The sequence below is a fragment of the Thalassophryne amazonica genome, chromosome 5 (assembly GCF_902500255.1).
Source record: "Thalassophryne amazonica chromosome 5, fThaAma1.1, whole genome shotgun sequence".
Lineage (NCBI taxonomy): Eukaryota > Metazoa > Chordata > Actinopteri > Batrachoidiformes > Batrachoididae > Thalassophryne > Thalassophryne amazonica.
In genome coordinates this window covers 111368058-111386381 of record NC_047107.1, presented here as the reverse complement: position 1 = coordinate 111386381, position 18324 = coordinate 111368058, and the positions used below count along the sequence as shown (strand labels likewise).

The window sequence follows — 18324 nt, the reverse complement described above, 5'->3', positions numbered from 1 at the left end:
ATGACTCCAAGATTTCTCACAGTATTACTAGAGGTCAGGGTAATGCCATCCAGAGTAAGGATCTGGTTAGACACCATGTTTCTAAGATTTGTGGGGCCAAGTACAATAACTTCAGTTTTATCTGAGTTTAAAAGCAGGAAATTAGAGGTCATCCATGTCTTTATGTCTGTAAGACAATCCTGCAGTTTAGCTAATTGGTGTGTGTCCTCTGGCTTCATGGATAGATAAGCTGGGTATCATCTGCGTAACAATGAAAATTTAAGCAATACCGTCTAATAATACTGCCTAAGGGAAGCATGTATAAAGTGAATAAAATTGGTCCTAGCACAGAACCTTGTGGAACTCCATAATTAACTTTAGTCTGTGAAGAAGATTCCCCATTTACATGAACAAATTGTAATCTATTAGACAAATATGATTCAAACCACCGCAGCGCAGTGCCTTTAATACCTATGGCATGCTCTAATCTCTGTAATAAAATTTTATGGTCAACAGTATCAAAGCAGCACTGAGGTCTAACAGAACAAGCACAGAGATGAGTCCACTGTCCGAGGCCATAAGAAGATCATTTGCAACCTTCACTAATGCTGTTTCTGTACTATGATGAATTCTAAAACCTGACTGAAACCTCTTCAAATAGACCATTCCTCTGCAGATGATCAGTTAGCTGTTTTACAACTACCCTTTCAAGAATTTTTGAGAGAAAAGGAAGGTTGGAGATTGGCCTATAATTAGCTAAGATAGCTGGGTCAAGTGATGGCTTTTTAAGTAATGGTTTAATTACTGCCACCTTAAAAGCCTGTGGTACACAGCCAACTAATAAAGATAGATTGATCATATTTAAGATCGAAGCATTAAATAATGGTAGGGCTTCCTTGAGCAACCTGGTAGGAATAGGGTCTAATAAACATGTTGATGGTTTGGATGAAGTAACTAATGAAAATAACTCAGACAGGACAATCGGAGAGAAGAGTCTAACCAAATACCGGCTTCACTGAAATCAGCCAAAGATAACGATACGTCTTTGGGATGGTTATGAGTAATTTTTTCTCTAATAGTTAAAATTTTGTTAGCAAAGAAAGTCATAAAGTCATTACTAGTTAAAGTTAATGGAATACTCAGCTCAATAGAGCTCTGACTCTTTGTCAGCCTGGCTACAGTGCTGAAAAGAAACCTGGGTTGTTCTTATTTTCTTCAATTAGTGATGAGTAGAAAGATGTCCTAGCTTTACGGAGGGCTTTTTTATAGAGCAACAGACTCTTTTTCCAGGCTAAGTGAAGATCTTCTAAATTAGTGAGACGCCATTTCCTCTCCAACTTACGGGCTATCTGCTTTAAGCTACGAGTTTGTGAGTTATACCATGGAGTCACGCACTTCTGATTTAAAGCTCTCTTTTTCAGAGGAGCTACAGCATCCAAAGTTGTCTTCAATGAGGATGTAAAACTACTGACGAGATACTCTATCTCACTTACAGAGTTTAGGTAGCTACTCTGCACTGTGTTGGTATATGGCATTAGAGAACATAAAGAAGGAAACATATCCTTAAACATAGTTACAGCGCTTTCTGAAAGACCTCTAGTGTAATGAAACTTATTCCCCACTGCTGGGTAGTCCATCAGAGTAAATGTAAATGTTATTAAGAAATGATCAGACAGAAGGGAGTTTTCAGGGAATACTGTTAAGTCTTCTATTTCCATACCATAAGTCAGAACAAGATCTAAGATATGATTAAAGTGGTGGGTGGACTCATTTACATTTGAGCAAAGCCAATAGAGTCTAATAATAGATTAAATGCAGTGTTGAGGCTGTCATTCTCAGCATCTGTGTGGATGTTAAAATCGCCCACTATAATTATCTGAGCTAAGCACTAAGTCAGACAAAAGGTCTGAAAATTCACAGAGAAACTCACAGTAACGACCAGGTGGACGATAGATAATAACAAATAAAACTGTTTTTTGGGACTTCCAATTTGGATGGACAAGACTAAGAGTCAAGCTTTCAAATGAATTAAAGCTCTGTCTGGGTTTTTGATTAATTAATAAGCTGGAATGGAAGATTGCTGCTAATCCTCTGCCTCGGCCCGTGCTACGAGCATTCTGACAGTTAGTGTGACTCGGGGGTGTTGACTCATTTAAACTAACATATTCATCCTGCTGTAACCAGGTTTCTGTAAGGCAGAATAAATCAATATGTTGATCAATTATTATATCATTTACCAACAGGGAGTTAGAAGAGAGAGACCTAATGTTTAATAGACCACATTTAACTGTTTTAGTCTGTGGTGGAGTTGAAGGTGCTATATTATTTTTTCTTTTTGAATTTTTATGCTTAAATAGATTTTTGCTGGTTATTGGTGGTCTGGGAGCAGACACCGTCTCTACGGGGGATGGGGTAATGAGGGGATGGCAGGGGGGAGAGAAGCTGCAGAGAGGTGTGTAAGACTACAACTCTGCTTCCTGGTCCCAACCCTGGATAGTCACGGTTTGGAGGATTTAAGAAAATTGGCCAGATTTCTAGAAATGAGAGCTGCTCCATCCAAAGTGGGATGGATGCCGTCTCTCCTAACAAGACCAGGTTTTCCCCAGAAGCTTTGCCAATTATCTATGAAGCCCACCTCATTTTTGGACACCACTCAGACAGCCAGCAATTCAAGGAGAACATGCGGCTAAACATGTCACTCCCGGTCCGATTGGGGAGGGGCCCAGAGAAAACTACAGAGTCCGACATTGTTATAAATGTAGGGATTGAATTTCCTTGTATGTATCTACGCCATGTACAATGACAGTAAAGGCCCTTGTTCTTCTTGTTCCAAATATTTCCCTAAATATTCGGAGCCATGTGGATACCTGCATGGTCTGTGATGAAAGCAGCTGTTTTATCTTAAGTCACACAGACTGTACTGGAACTTCACATCTTTATGCATAAGGAAAAGTATCATTTGACCTTAAAGCCCAGAAGAAAGAAAAAGAATGTTGCTCTTTTAAAAATAACTGTGTTGACATTTCTACATTCGATATACAACATTTATCAATTGTAAAATGGAGCAATCAATCAATCAATCAATCAATCAATCAATCAATCAATTTAAGTGTTTTATAGCACTTCTCCCACCCCCCAAAAAATGATCTAAAAACTCTTCCATAATTATGCTGATTTTCATTTTCATATTGAGATGAACTGAAACCATGTTCAACATGCAGCAAGACTACAAATCATTTTTTACTTAAAATCTGAAGAGGAAATAACTCCCATGATTCCACACTACCAAACTCAACACTGTGTGATATATTTCAGTCATTTGGCTGCTGTCCAGAGCTCTATCTCGCTCCATATCCAACCTGCTGTGGTAAACTCAATCTGGGGTCAGGACTGGATAAAAACACAATTTCAGTCAGTTACAGTGCTGATGTGTAGAAAGCAAGCTGGATTTCAGAATTTCTCCAGTCACAGCCCCAGAAACCTATAACTTCTTAAGAGCTGTCTGGGTTTCTTGATGGTTTTCCTGACTATTCTCCTTCTTTCACACCCCCTCAGTTCTTGAGAACTGTCTGCTCCACAAAGATGTACCACAGAGTATCACACTTTTTGAATTTCTTCATAATTGGTGTAAATAAAGTCCAAGACATAATCAGTGACTTGTAAATTTTCATGGAAAAGTGATGATTTACTGTAAATTCATCAAAGGGTGCCAATAACTGCGACCAGCATACATTTTATGTCAAACGTTTTGGTTTCACTTTATGAAAGCATTTTGTTTTGTTTATATTGCCAAATAACTTTGGACATTTTAAAAAATGTTTTAATAAAACAAAATTGCTTTGTTTGCATTTATTTCTGACCATATATTAAAATGTGTACATAAATATGGGGGTACCAACAATTTTGTCCACATGTGTATATATTTTACTTGTCTGGTGTGTTGGTTTGGATTGTAAAAAAAAAACAGACACCGCAGCGCCAGTTTGAGGTCAAAACAGGGGAACTAGTGCGGCTAAATATCACAAATGTTTTTTTCTGGTTTTCAAAAATAACTTCAAGTCTTTTTTGCAGTTAGTCTGTACATATTTATATTTTATATTCTGTACATGACAAAATTTAATGCTAGAAACTGATTGTTGTGTTCCCAGTGCAACTATGTTGAAGAATTGAGAATTTGAAATAAAATCCTCTGTTCACCAAAATATTTTTAGCATTTTAAGCCTTCATTTTTAAACATGAGAATATTTAAGCTTGAAACAGATTAATTTTCCTGAAACTTTAAAGGTTTTTCTGCAAGTTGGTGTATAGTAAATGACTCCTTTTTCATATTCTGAACACTAATGAGACTTTACATGATGCTTAGGCAGAAACTGCTGCATAACTCCTAAAGGTCATTGCTTTTTAACTACTGTTCTAATGTTTTGCAGACATTATTAGAACCTTTTGTTAGAAAACATACCGTGTGGATTTCTGTCCATTTAGAGTGCAGATGACACATTTCCAAAAGATAATAGCTAAAAGAAATGTCTGCTGTGGATCTTGAGCTAATATCACACAAACATTGTTAAAACCATTTTAAGAAAAAACTTATCTTCCACAAAGCAGCAAACAGTGTAGCACGCGTGTCAGTACTAATGTATTATCAATGCAGTTGTAATTTCCAAACACAGGGCCTACACTGAGTAAACAAGTAGTGCTTATTTGTGTAGACATTAGTGTTGGACTAAACATGAAGCGTGGTCAGGTGCAGTGTTGGAGCTTTGTTATTATGTGGCATCAGAAAGCAATTGCACCATAGACCAACAAAAACCTCTCTTAAAGTCGAGTGCAGAGTTGTATTTCATTTTGTTTTATGGATTTTATATGATACTATTTTATTCCTATTCTGTGTTTTCTTTTATATTATTATTTATATTTATATTATTATTAATTATATATGTTGAAATACACTGTATTTACAATGTACTCCAACAGTAGATTGATGTAAAATGTATGTGACTATACATGTACTATCTGTACAATACTGTTCACCAAAGTTATTTCTGTTGCTCACTTCATTAACCACATTCAGAAATACTGGTAATTTTGATACTCATAATGTAATGGGCATTTGCCTTTGCCTTGGTAATAGGAACAATAGATAGTTGAAGATCATTTTATGTTTAAATGTCTTCTTACAAATGTCACTGTATCACATTGTGACTAATAGCATTTAGATAAGGAAATGTTGTAAACTTGAACAAATAGTCCTATCCTCTAGCTTGCAACTACTTGAGTCTTGATAAATGTCTCTCCTGCCCCACTCTAATGACACACATACCTGTAAGGGTAGAGAACACACAGGAGATACATGTGTTAGTTGTATGAACAGAAAATGATTTCATTGTTGTCACAAAAATACTTGTTAACTTCATTTACCATACGTTGGAGGAACTTTGGACAGTGGGGTGACTTTGGACACTATGGAAAAATGTGTCTTTTATGTATCTTCTTTTACCAAATCATATTTTTCTAATTGTTTTTCAGAATAATATTCCTATTAATATTCTTAAAAAACATAATTTGGTAAAGAATAGAGAATCGGAGGTAAAGAATCGGTTTTCTGCAGTATCCAAAGTCACTCACTGTCCAAAGTCACCCCAAATTATGGTACATGAAGATGCATTTACAACCCCAATTCCAGTGAAGTTGGGACGTTCTGTAAAATGTAAATAAAAACAGAATACAATGATTTGCAAATCCTCTTCAACCTATATTCAATTGAATACACCACAAAGACAAGATAGCTAATGTTCAAACTGATAAACTATTTTTTTGTGAAAATATTTGCTCATTTTGAAATGGATGCCTGCAACACATTTCAAAAAAGCTAGGACAGTGAGTGAGTGCTGTACATGGGCCGAATTTTTGCACTTTTTCACCTTTTTTAAATACCTATACATATGATATCAACCATATCCATCTATATATTTCTAAAAAGTCAATTTTCTCGACTTTAATATGATACCCATCTCATTTCTGTAACATAAAATGGCATTTCTCTATATGGCTTACAGTACAACCATATACACAACCCTTACCTGAACCAAAAAATGTCCAAAAATTTTATGAATAGTTTTTTGTAATAAAAACTGAAGTATCAGGGCCTAGATTAAGCACTAATATCTGCTCTGTGTCAGCCTGATCCCGTCAGATCTCAGAAGCTAAGCAGAGCAGGATCTGGTTAGTACTTGGATGGGAGAACTCTTTGGAACACCAGCGAGTGTGTGTGTTTGTCCAGGTGAAACTGGAGTTGCGTCAGGAACAGCATCCAGCATAAAACTTGTGCCAATTACCAATGCGGATCTGGCTGTATCCCCTGTGGTGACCCCGAATGAAACTGGGAGCAGCCGAATGAACAACAACAACAACATTACAACTACAAATCATTAGCGTTCATTTCAGACCAAAACTATGGTGAAAGATGAAGTATTGACTGAATGACGAACTACTGACTTGGATGAAAGACTTGGAAGCATTCACTTGTGTTATGTATGACGACACAGTATTATGTATGGTGACACAGTAGCTGAAAAAGTCAATGACCTCAGGCTTAACCGCATTAACAAGTTGTGCATCAATCAATCAATCAATCAATCAATTTTTTTATATAGCGCCAAATCACAACAAACAGTTGCCCCAAGGCGCTTTATATTGTAAGGCAAGGCCATACAATAATTATGTAAAACCCCAACGGTCAAAACGACCCCCTGTGAGCAAGCACTTGGCTACAGTGGGAAGGAAAAACTCCCTTTTAACAGGAAGAAACCTCCAGCAGAACCAGGCTCAGGGAGGGGCAGTCTCTGCTGGGACTGGTTGGGGCTGAGGGGAGAGAATCAGGAAAAAGACATGCTGTGGAGGGGAGCAGAGATCGATCACTAATGATTAAATGCAGAGTGGTGCATACAGAGCAAAAAGAGAAAGAAACAGTGCATCATGGGAACCCCCCAGCAGTCTACGTCTATAGCAGCATAACTAAGGGATGGTTCATTGTCACCTGATCCAGCCCTAACTATAAGCTTTAGCAAAAAGGAAAGTTTTAAGCCTAATCTTAAAAGTAGAGAGGGTGTCTGTCTCCCTGATCTGAATTGGGAGCTGGTTCCACAGGAGAGGAGCCTGAAAGCTGAAGGCTCTGCCTCCCATTCTACTCTTACAAACCCTAGGAACTACAAATAAGCCTGCAGTCTTAGAGCGAAGCGCTCTATTGGGGTGATATGGTACTACGAGGTCCCTAAGATAAGATGGGACCTGATTATTCAAAACCTTATAAGTAAGAAGAAGAATTTTAAATTCTATTCTAGAATTAACAGGAAGCCAATGAAGAGAGGCCAATATGGGTGAGATATGCTCTCTCCTTCTAGTCCCCGTCAGTACTCTAGCTGCAGCATTCTGAATTAACTGAAGGCTTTTTAGGGAACTTTTAGGACAACCTGATAATAATGAATTACAATAGTCCAGCCTAGAGGAAATAAATGCATGAATTAGTTTTTCAGCATCACTCTGAGACAAGACCTTTCTGATTTTAGAGATACTGCGTAAATGCAAAAAAGCAGTCCTACATATTTGTTTAATATGCGCTTTGAATGACATATCCTGATCAAAATGACTCCAAGATTTCTCACAGTATTACTAGAGGTCAGGGTAATGCCATCCAGAGTAAGGATCTGGTTAGACACCATGTTTCTAAGATTTGTGGGGCCAAGTACAATAACTTCAGTTTTATCTGAGTTTAAAAGCAGGAAATTAGAGGTCATCCATGTCTTTATGTCTGTAAGACAATCCTGCAGTTTAGCTAATTGGTGTGTGTCCTCTGGCTTCATGGATAGATAAAGCTGGGTATCATCTGCGTAACAATGAAAATTTAAGCAATACCGTCTAATAATACTGCCTAAGGGAAGCATGTATAAAGTGAATAAAATTGGTCCTAGCACAGAACCTTGTGGAACTCCATAATTAACTTTAGTCTGTGAAGAAGATTCCCCATTTACATGAACAAATTGTAATCTATTAGACAAATATGATTCAAACCACCGCAGCGCAGTGCCTTTAATACCTATGGCATGCTCTAATCTCTGTAATAAAATTCTATGGTCAACAGTATCAAAAGCAGCACTGAGGTCTAACAGAACAAGCACAGAGATGAGTCCACTGTCCGAGGCCATAAGAAGATCATTTGTAACCTTCACTAATGCTGTTTCTGTACTATGATGAATTGTAAAACCTGACTGAAACTCTTCAAATAGACCATTCCTCTGCAGATGATCAGTTAGCTGTTTTACAACTACCCTTTCAAGAATTTTTGAGAGAAAAGGAAGGTTGGAGATTGGCCTATAATTAGCTAAGATAGCTGGGTCAAGTGATGGCTTTTTAAGTAATGGTTTAATACTGCCACCTTAAAAGCCTGTGGTACATAGCCAACTAACAAGATAGATTGATCATATTTAAGATCGAAGCATTAAATAATGGTAGGGCTTCCTTGAGCAGCCTGGTAGGAATGGGGTCTAATAAACATGTTGATGGTTTGGATGAAGTAACTAATGAAAATAACTCAGACAGAACAATCGGAGAGAAAGAGTCTAACCAAATACCGGCATCACTGAAAGCAGCCAAAGATAACGATACGTCTTTGGGATGGTTATGAGTAATTTTTTCTCTAATAGTTAAAATTTTGTTAGCAAAGAAAGTCATGAAGTCATTACTAGTTAAAGTTAATGGAATACTCAGCTCAATAGAGCTCTGACTCTTTGTCAGCCTGGCTACAGTGCTGAAAAGAAACCTGGGGTGTTCTTATTTTCTTCAATTAGTGATGAGTAGAAAGAGTCCTAGCTTACGGAGGGCTTTTTTATAGAGCAACAGACTCTTTTTCCAGGCTAAGTGAAGATCTAAATTAGTGAGACGCCATTTCCTCTCCAACTTACGGGTTATCTGCTTTAAGCTACGAGTTTGTGAGTTATACCACGGAGTCAGGCACTTCTGATTTAAAGCTCTCTTTTTTAGAGGAGCTACAGCATCCAAAGTTGTCTTCAATGAGGATGTAAAACTATTGACGAGATACTCTATCTCACTTGCATCAAGCAGGGAAAGTCAGTCCTTGGCAATATACAACCCCAATTCCAATGAAGTTGGGACGTTGTGTAAAATGTAAATAAAAACAGAATACAATGATATGCAAATCCTCTTCAACCTGTATTCAATTGAATACACCACAAAGACAAGATATTTAATGTTCAAAACTGATAACCTTTATTATTTTTGTGCAAATATTTGCTCATTTTGAAATGAATACCTGCAACACGTTTCAAAAAAGCTGGGACAGTGGTATGTTTACCACTGTGTTACATCACCTTCCTTCTAACAACACTCAATAAGCATTTGGGAAATAAGGACACTAATTGTGAGTGTCATGATTGGGTATAAAAGGAGCATCCCCAAAAGGCTCAGTCGTTCACAAGCAAAGATGGGGCGAGGATCACCACTTTGTGAACAACTGTGTGAAAAAATAGTCCAACAGTTTAAGAACAATGTTTCTCAATGTTCAATTGCAAGGAATTGAGAGATTCCATCATCTACAGTCCATAATACAATCAGAAGATTCAGAGAATCTGGAGAACCTTCTACACATACGCGGCAAGGCTGAAAACCAACACTGAATGCCCGTGACCTTCAATCTCTCAGGCAGCACTGCATTAAAAACCGACATCATTGTGTAAAGGATCTTACCGCGTGGTCCCAGGAACACTTCAGAAAACCATTGTCAGTTAACACAATTCGTCGCTACATCTACAAGTGCAAGTTAAAACTCTACCATGCAAAGCGAAACCCATACATCAATCAACATCCAGAAAACACTGCCGCCTTCTCTGGGCCAAAGTTCCTTTGAAATGGACAGAATGCAAAGTGGAAAGTGTCCTGTGGTCTGATGAGTCCCACATTTCAAATTATTTTTGGAAATCATGGACGTCGTGTCCTCTGGACAAAAGAGGAATAGACCATCCAAGATTGTTACCAGCGCTAAGTTCAAAAGCCAGCATCTGTGATGGTATGGGGGGGTATGTTAGTGCCCATGAATGGCAACTTACACATCTTGATGGCACCATCAATGCTGAAAGGTACATCCAGGTTTTGGAGTAACACATGCTGCCATCCAAGCAACGTCTTTTCAGGGTTGTCCCTGCTTATTTCAGCAAGACGAGTCACATTCTGCACATGTTACAACAGCGTTGTTTCGTAGTAAAAGAGTGCGGGTACTAGACAGGACTGGTTGCAGTCCAGACCTGTCGCCCATTGAAAGTGTGTAGTGCATTATGAAGCGCAAAATACGACAATGGAGACCCTGGAATGTTGAAGAACTGAAGGCGTAATTAAGCAGAATGGGAAAGAATTCCACCTACAAATCTTCAGCAATTAGTGTACTCAATTCCAAAAATGCTTACTGAGTGTTGTTAGAAGGAAGGTGATGTAACACAGTAGTAAGCAATGAATCTCCATTTTAAAGCATTGGAGATCATTGTAGATGACAGCCTATCATTTTTTTGCACCTGCATATAAGTTTTCCCCTCTCCAATCAATTTTTTTAATCAAACTACGCTGTTCTTCTGAACAGTGTCTTGAACGTCCCATTTTCCTCAGCTTTCAAAGAGAAAAGCATGTTTCAACAGGTGCTGGCTTCATCCTAAATAGGGGACACCTGATTCACACCTGTTTGTTCCACAAAATTGACGAACTCACTGACTGAATGCCACACTACTATTATTGTGAACACCCCCTTTTCTACTTTTTTTTTTTTACTAACAGCCCAATTTCATAGCCTTAAGAGTGTGCATATCATGATTGCTTGGTCTTGTTGGATTGTGAGAATCTACTGAATCTACTGGTACCTTGTTTCCCATGTAACAATAAGAAATATACTCAAAACCTGGATTAATCTTTTTAGTCACATAGCACTACTATTATTCTGAACACTACTGTATAGGAATACTTCAATGTATAAACTGTTTTTAACAAGTTTTAAAAGACACTAGAATTTATAACATAGTGCATCAATAGCACATTACTTTTGTAAGTTGTAAATACCCCTTTTAAACCCTTTTTTTGAAAAACAAAAAGAAAATCAATAAATATTGCGAAAGTAACATTTTAAAGCCAACTGCTGCTTTCTATGGTGTTATATTTTAGTTACAATGTATTTTTGAAAATAACGTATAGTTGATGTATGATGATATTTGGGACAGTGATTCTCACTAATGCTCAAAATTTATGCTTGTGAAAAAACAGTATGTTGGTTTGTGGTACTATTGGCTTCCATTTACCAACATTTCACACCCACCCCCAGACGTAGGTCATGGAATCAAAAATCTAGAGGGATATTCATTGTACGGCCCACTGCCTATATTGGATACATTACCCAGGTATCACAACGATGATGAGGGGTTGGATTTTGACACCTGATGCCCAATACGCACCTATGAATAATAAGGAGCCCAATATGTACTCATGAATAATTAAGGAACTAAATCAAGCCCCTTTATGTCCTATTTTGCACTATGGCTGCTTATCCTCACAATAGCAAAGTGGAGTTGGATAGTGCACTTAATCACAATATTTGTACGAAATTGAGTTAACGCTTTTCTGATAAGCCTCAACATGACATTGATTGATAAAGTTACAGACTGTCTCAAATAAGTGAATGTAACTAAAATCACAACTACAAAAGATCTGCTTTGAGCGTCTGATGCAGATAGAAAAGCACTATATAAATGCAGTCCATTTATGTGAAACCCCTTATTTCTTCAAATACAGTATTATAACCATTTAGTATGTAATCGGACAGTAAATTAATTTGTTAAAATTACCCAGCAGTACAACTGCAACATCCAGTTCTGATATTCACTACAAAAAATCTGACATGCAGCAGCTGTTATTTTTTCTCGTTCTGTTTTCCTTCATGAGTGGTAGACTTCATGTGATATTGTTACCACCACCAAGGTTATACTTTCACCCCACTTTGTCTGTCAACAGAAAATTTCCAAAACAAAAATAAACAAGATTTTGAATTAAATTTGTTGAACCGGGAGGCTGAGGGTTGAGGAAAATGGGACCACACTGTGAACCATATGTGGATGAAAAACATTTTTAAATTAATACTTTCATCACCTGAATCCAATGAAAGACTCATTAGCAGACTTTTAATGAGCCTTTCATTGGATTCAGGTGTGTTATAGCAGGGAGACAACTAAGAGTGTCAGGAATGTGGCTCTCGAGGACCGAACTTGGCCACCCCTGATCTAAAGAATAATCAAATCTCCATTCCCTACTTCCTGATAATACATGTTCAGTGTGGTTTAAAAAACATTCGTAATTTGTAGTACAGTGGCCCTCGTTTATCACGGGAGTTACGTTCTAAAAATAACCCGCGATAAGCGAAATCCGCGAAGTAGTCAGCGCTATTTTTTGCAATTATATAGAAGTTTTAAAGGCTGTAAAACCCCTCACTACACACTTTACACACTTTTCTCAACAGGCATTAACATTTTCTCACTTTTCTCTCCTGTGTAAACACTCTCTTTTTTCTTCTGGGCAAGAAGATTATAAACAGCCACACGCAGAACTCTCCCTTCGCTCACTGCCTCCGGAGGTACGGATGCGGGACCCGCAAAGAATCCAAGTCCTCTCTCGGTGGCCACGGAGCTCTGCGGCTGCGGTCAACATCCACATCAAAACAGCGAGCGTAGTCTCTGGACCTGTTGCCGACAGGGGGACGGTGTGAGTGGCCCACTGCTGCATTTACCAAGCCCGCAGACTCAGTAAGGATCAGTGCCTCATCGGAGGCAGTGAGAGCAATCGTGGTGATGCCGACCGGTGCCGCGACCGGCCCACCTGATAAGGACGCAGAACACAATGCGCTGTTAAAAAAAGCATGCAAAATTGCACTAAAAAAATCCGCGAAACTGCGAGGCCGCGAAAGGTGAACCGCGTTATAGCGAGGGACCACTGTAATACTTCCCTACCTTAGATGTCAAAGCCAGACGTAAATCCTCTTTCACTATAAGCTTGTGTGTTCTGATTTTGTAAATGTTAACTTCAGTGTTTTTTAAAGTAGTGAACATATATTAACAGTAAAAACAGAACAGACATAGAAATATCAGAAGCATTTAAACATCTTGAACAGCCAGACTGCATGTTATAATCATCTGCAACAACAAGGTACAGTAAATCCAGAAAGTATTCACAGCGCTTCACTTTTTCCATATTTTGTTATGTTACAGCCTTATTCCAAAATACATAAATGGACTGTATCTTAACTGTAATGGACACACTCACACACCAATGCCAGGAGTGGTGCCATGCAAAGCACTCAGTACACACTGGGGGTAAAGGACCTTGCCCAAGTGCCCTTAACAATTTTTGTAAGGGCCCTAAGGACCTTAGCGATAGGATGAATTTATTTTGTTCCCTCAAAATTCTACACATAATACCCTATAATGACAATGTAACGTTTTTTGAGATTTTTGCAAATATATTAAAAACAAAACAAAAAAACCTAAGAAATCACATGTACATAAGTATTCACAGCCTTTGCCATAAAGCTTAAAAATAGAGCTCAGGTGCATCCTGCTTCCACTGTTCATTCTTGAGATGTTTCTACAACTTAATTGGAGTCCACCTGGGGTAAATATTGTTGACTGGACATGATTTAGAAAACCACCGACCTGTCTACCTATAAGGTCCCACAGTTGACAGTGCATGTCAGAACACAAACCAGGCATGAAGTCAAAGGAATTGTCTGTAGATCTCTGAGACAGGATCATCTTGAGGCACAAATCTGGGGACAGATACAGAAACATTTCTGCTGCTTTGAAGGTCCTAATGAGTACAGTCGCCTCCATCATCCATAAATGGAAGAAGCTCAGATTCACCAGGATTCTTCTTAGAGCTGGCCGTCCATCTAAAATGAGAGATCTGGGGAGAAGGGCCATTGTCAGGGAGGTGACCAAGAACCCAATGGCCACTCTGTCAGAGCTCCAGCATTCCTCTGTGGAGAGAGGAGAACCTTCCAGAAGGACAACCATCTCTGCAGCAATCCACCAAACAGGCCTGGATGGTAGAGCAGCCAAATGGAAGCCACTCCTTAGTAAAAGGCACATGGCAGCCCACCTGGAGTTTGCCAAAAGGCACCTGAAGGACTCTCAGACCATGAGAAACAAAATTCTCCGGTCTGATGAGACAAAGATTAAACCCTTTGGTGTGAATGACAGGCATAATGTTTGGAGGAAACAAGGCACCATCCCTAAAGTGATGCATAGTGGTGGCAGCATCATGCTGTGGGGATGTTTTTCACTGGCAGGAACTGGGAGACTAGTCAGGATTGAGGGAAAGATGAATGCAGCAATGTACAGAGACATCCTGGATGAAAAACCTGCTCCAGAGCGCTCTTGCACCTCAGACTGGGGTGATGGTTCATTTTTCAGCAGGACTTGGCACACAGCCAAGATATCAAACGGAGTGGGTTTCAGGCAACTCTGTCAGTGTCCCTTGAGCGGCCCAGCCAGAGCCCAGATCTGAATCCGATTGAACGTCTCTGGACAGATCTGAAAATGTCTGTGCACCGATGCCTCCCCATCCACCTGATGGAGCTTGAGAGGTGCTGCAAAGAGGAATGGGAAGAAATGCCCAAAGATAGGTGCACCAAGCTTGTGGGATCAACACTTGAGGTTATAATTGCTGCCAAAGGTGCATCAACAATGTACTGAGCAAAGGGTGTGAACACTTATGTACTTGTGATTTCTTAGTTTTTATTTTTAACAAATTTGCAAAAAAAAAACAAACAAACAAAAAAAAAAAAACTTCTTTCGTGTTGTCATTATGGGGTGTTGTGGGTAGAATTTTGAGGGGAAAATGAATTTACTCCTTTTTGGAATAAGGCTGTAACATAACAAAATTTGTTGTCAGACCTTGGGATTTTTTAATGGAGAAAATGCAGTCTTTAATATTTTCCCTTTGTAGAACACAGTCTTATTTGTATATATCAATGGGCTCTAGACATTGCTAACATTTTAGAGAATTACCTTTGCTGTGTTTCTTACATGCATTTTGCACATTTCTTCCCCTTGTAGTTAGAGCCACCACTAACAAGAGCCCCCTTTCCGGGATTGTAATATTCGCCAGGCACTGAACAAAGTTGAGTGAAAGGCAAAATGAAATCAGCACCGCCACCAGATGACATTACAAAGCACTGAATGAAAGTACCTGGGATTGGACTGCAAACAGTGGAGGAAGAGCACGTAGCAAAAGAAAGCAGATTGAGAGGCTGAATCTGTTCATTTTGCCTCTAAAGATGAATCATCACACAGCAGCTAACACATGACATCCAGGACAGTGGATTCAAATAATAACATCAAGTGGCCCAAATCACACAGGCCAATTAATGATGAAATGCATGGGGGGGAGAGCAATGACCTTGAACACACAATCACTGAATGAGCTTACTGGAATGGAGTGTGAGGACAAGAGGGGACAGCAGTGTTGTAGATGTATAATCACATGGCAAGGAGGAAAAAGCGTTTGATGCATTTAGCGGTTCAAAACGGGGGGGGGGGGGGGGCATTTACCTGCATCACTACCTGCTGCCATGCTAGCGACTGGCTGGTAGGAGAGTGGATGGCAGATTGGCCGCACCTCGAGCTGCAGTGTAACATTTCGTCGTTCCTCCTCAAGGGCTCGGGTCAACTGTTCAAGCGAGCCTCCTGCTCTTTCACCGAAGCCAGGATGCTGGCAAGCCGAGCGAACATCATAGTCCTCCATGTCCACTATTTGTCTCAGTCGTACAAATCTTCCAGGTTGGGAAGGGAGAGGAAAGAAAGGAAGGAAGTGGGCAGCAGGTCATTACAAGACACCCACTAGGCTGGATATGTGGCGTTAACAAGATGAAGCGTGTACAGAGTCAAATAGAGGATTTTGATGTCCAAGATGCAACATTCAGGATATGGAAAGGCATACAGTAGTACAAAGTTTGAAATATGTTCATGAAGAAAATCAACAAATATGACACTCAAATGAAATGGAATGCTTGAGTGATGGCAAATTGATCTCAAGAATGGATAGTCTATCTGTTACTAATCATATCTGTGTAAAAACCTTGCCAAGAGGTTTAGTTTGATACAGTTCATCTGTGAGCTACAGCTCATGTCAGCAGATTTTGACAAAATATGGTGAACAGGTTCGGTCTGGCACAGAGCAGGAACCATTAGATTCCATATGCTTTGCAAAACAACGATACAAATCTGTGTGTCTATTATACAGTGCATCCAGAATTATTCACAGCACCTGAGCTCAATTTTGAGCTTCATGACAAAAGGCTGTGAATGCTTACATGTCATTTCTAAAATTCAAAATAAACTTTGTTCACACAATCATAATGGGGTATTATGTGTAGAATTAGAGGAAAAAATTAATTTCATCCAATTTGGGATAAGGCTGTAACATAAAAAATGTGAAAAAGTGCAGGATGCACTGTATGTTAATTAGTCTGTCCTGTGAAAAACTCAAAAGCCAAACCAGACTGACGTTTTTTTCTGGCAACACGTAAAATGACCTGAAGTTTTGCAGTAAGACTTTTCTATAAAAATTTAGAACTCTAAATATGTTTAGACAAATTATACTCGAACCTGTACTCATGGTACAGATTGTCCTAAACTAGGGTAAGTGCTAAAATCAAATCCCAGTGAAACAGGAAATGTTCAAATGTCAACAACACTTCCTGGATTGACAGGCGAGATCCCATGGAATCTTGCGGGAACTCAGTGGGAGCTCACGCTCAAACAGGAAGTGCCAAATTTTAGTCACAGTGAAAACAGGAAAATGTCCAATGTTGAACACTTCCTGGCATGGGTTGAGCTAGAGCGGAGGCCAGGGTTTCACTGGACTCCCCTGAAATCTGATTGGACACAGATGATTGAACATGTCAAGGCACCACCACGTATGGTTGAAAGACCTTCATTTTCAAATCAGGTGAGTAACACTGACTCCTCGGTTAATCCTGTCCAGTACTTGGTGCTGTGTACCACAAAAAGTTGTAATCCACCTTAGTAGAAGAAGAAAAATGTTTGCTTCAGATTTGAACTGAACACATCGCTTATTAGTGCAGCAGATAACTGAAACAATCCTTCAAATGGTGATACAAGCAAACAATGTGGTGTAGTTTTCTATGATTGGAGCATCTTTTAATTTTGACCCTTGTGTAATTTTTCAATTGACCCCTACCTGGCTGGCTATTGAAAATTCAAGTGGCCAACCAGTTCATGTCTATGGATTATTTGTGCCAAATTTGATGCTTGTATCACCATTTGCAGGATTCCACTCTAAATATTCTCTTATCTGCTGCACTATATATGAGATGTAAAATCCTCAGTGTTTCTTAGTTGCCCTCAAACTATTGGAACACTTGGTATTTCACACATTTTAATTTGTTTATTCCATTTCAAATACATTTTTTTCTAAAATGATCTTCCTTAACTCAAACTGAAAGCAAATCTCGACAACTTGATATAAATGAATTAAAAATATAAAATCCAGCTACCTGATGAAGTGGTGTCAAGGAGGATTTTCTTAAAAAGAAGACCTGAAAGTTCAGCTACAATTTGACAGAAAGTACATTTGAAATGAAAGCCTAGATTTGATGTTTTGGTGAAAGAAACTTTTGTATTTCTTCATAATTGATGTAAATAAAGTTCAAGAAATGTTCATGTTTCCATCCCCTGACTTGTCTAAAGAAAACTGTCAATAAAACGCATTATTATTTACAGGTGTTATCAAGTTTTAGACATTTGCTTTTAGTTTGAGTTTGAGGAAGAAAATTTTAGAAATGTTTATTCTTTATTTTATTTTTTTGTATTTCTTGTATTTTAAAATGGCTAAACAAATTAAAATGTGTGAAATTCCAAGTGTTCCAATACTTTTGGGGAGCACAGTATCCTAACCTTTATGATGACTGCCAAAATGAGTGTGTATTATTACTGTTTTGTTTAAGTGTTTAATTTTCACTGTTGCTGCACTTTGTGTCAAATCATAGTCATATCGTATGAAAATTCAGTAAGGTATATCTTCTATTATACATTCCAAATCTAAGGTGGAACTCTACTAGTGTTTACTAAGGTACACCTAAATATCTTTAAAAAAAAAAAAAAAAAAAAAAAAAGAGAGAGTAGAGCTACTTAGGTGCCCTGGTCTTGAGAACCAGGGATTGGTAGGTTGAAAAGCTTTGGTTATCCCATGAGGAACTCTCCCTACCCACCTAAGCAGCTCAAGAAT

The 18324-nt window shown here is 38.7% G+C and overlaps 1 protein-coding gene across 12 annotated transcripts in view; it reads right to left on the bottom strand.

Annotated features, from left to right (window-relative positions):
* Positions 1-18324, bottom strand: part of arvcfb (ARVCF delta catenin family member b) — an 865966-nt gene that overhangs the window by 408089 nt on the left and 439553 nt on the right. For 11 of the 12 annotated variants that reach the window (XM_034171110.1, XM_034171100.1, XM_034171112.1 and 8 more), the window contains one exon: positions 15627-15847. The exons of the other annotated variant lie outside the window; for it this stretch is intronic. In XM_034171110.1, the coding sequence (XP_034027001.1) occupies positions 15627-15713 (87 nt within the window). In that variant the 5' untranslated portion in view covers positions 15714-15847. The remainder of the gene's footprint in view (positions 1-15626; positions 15848-18324) is intronic. 12 annotated transcript variants of the gene reach the window in all.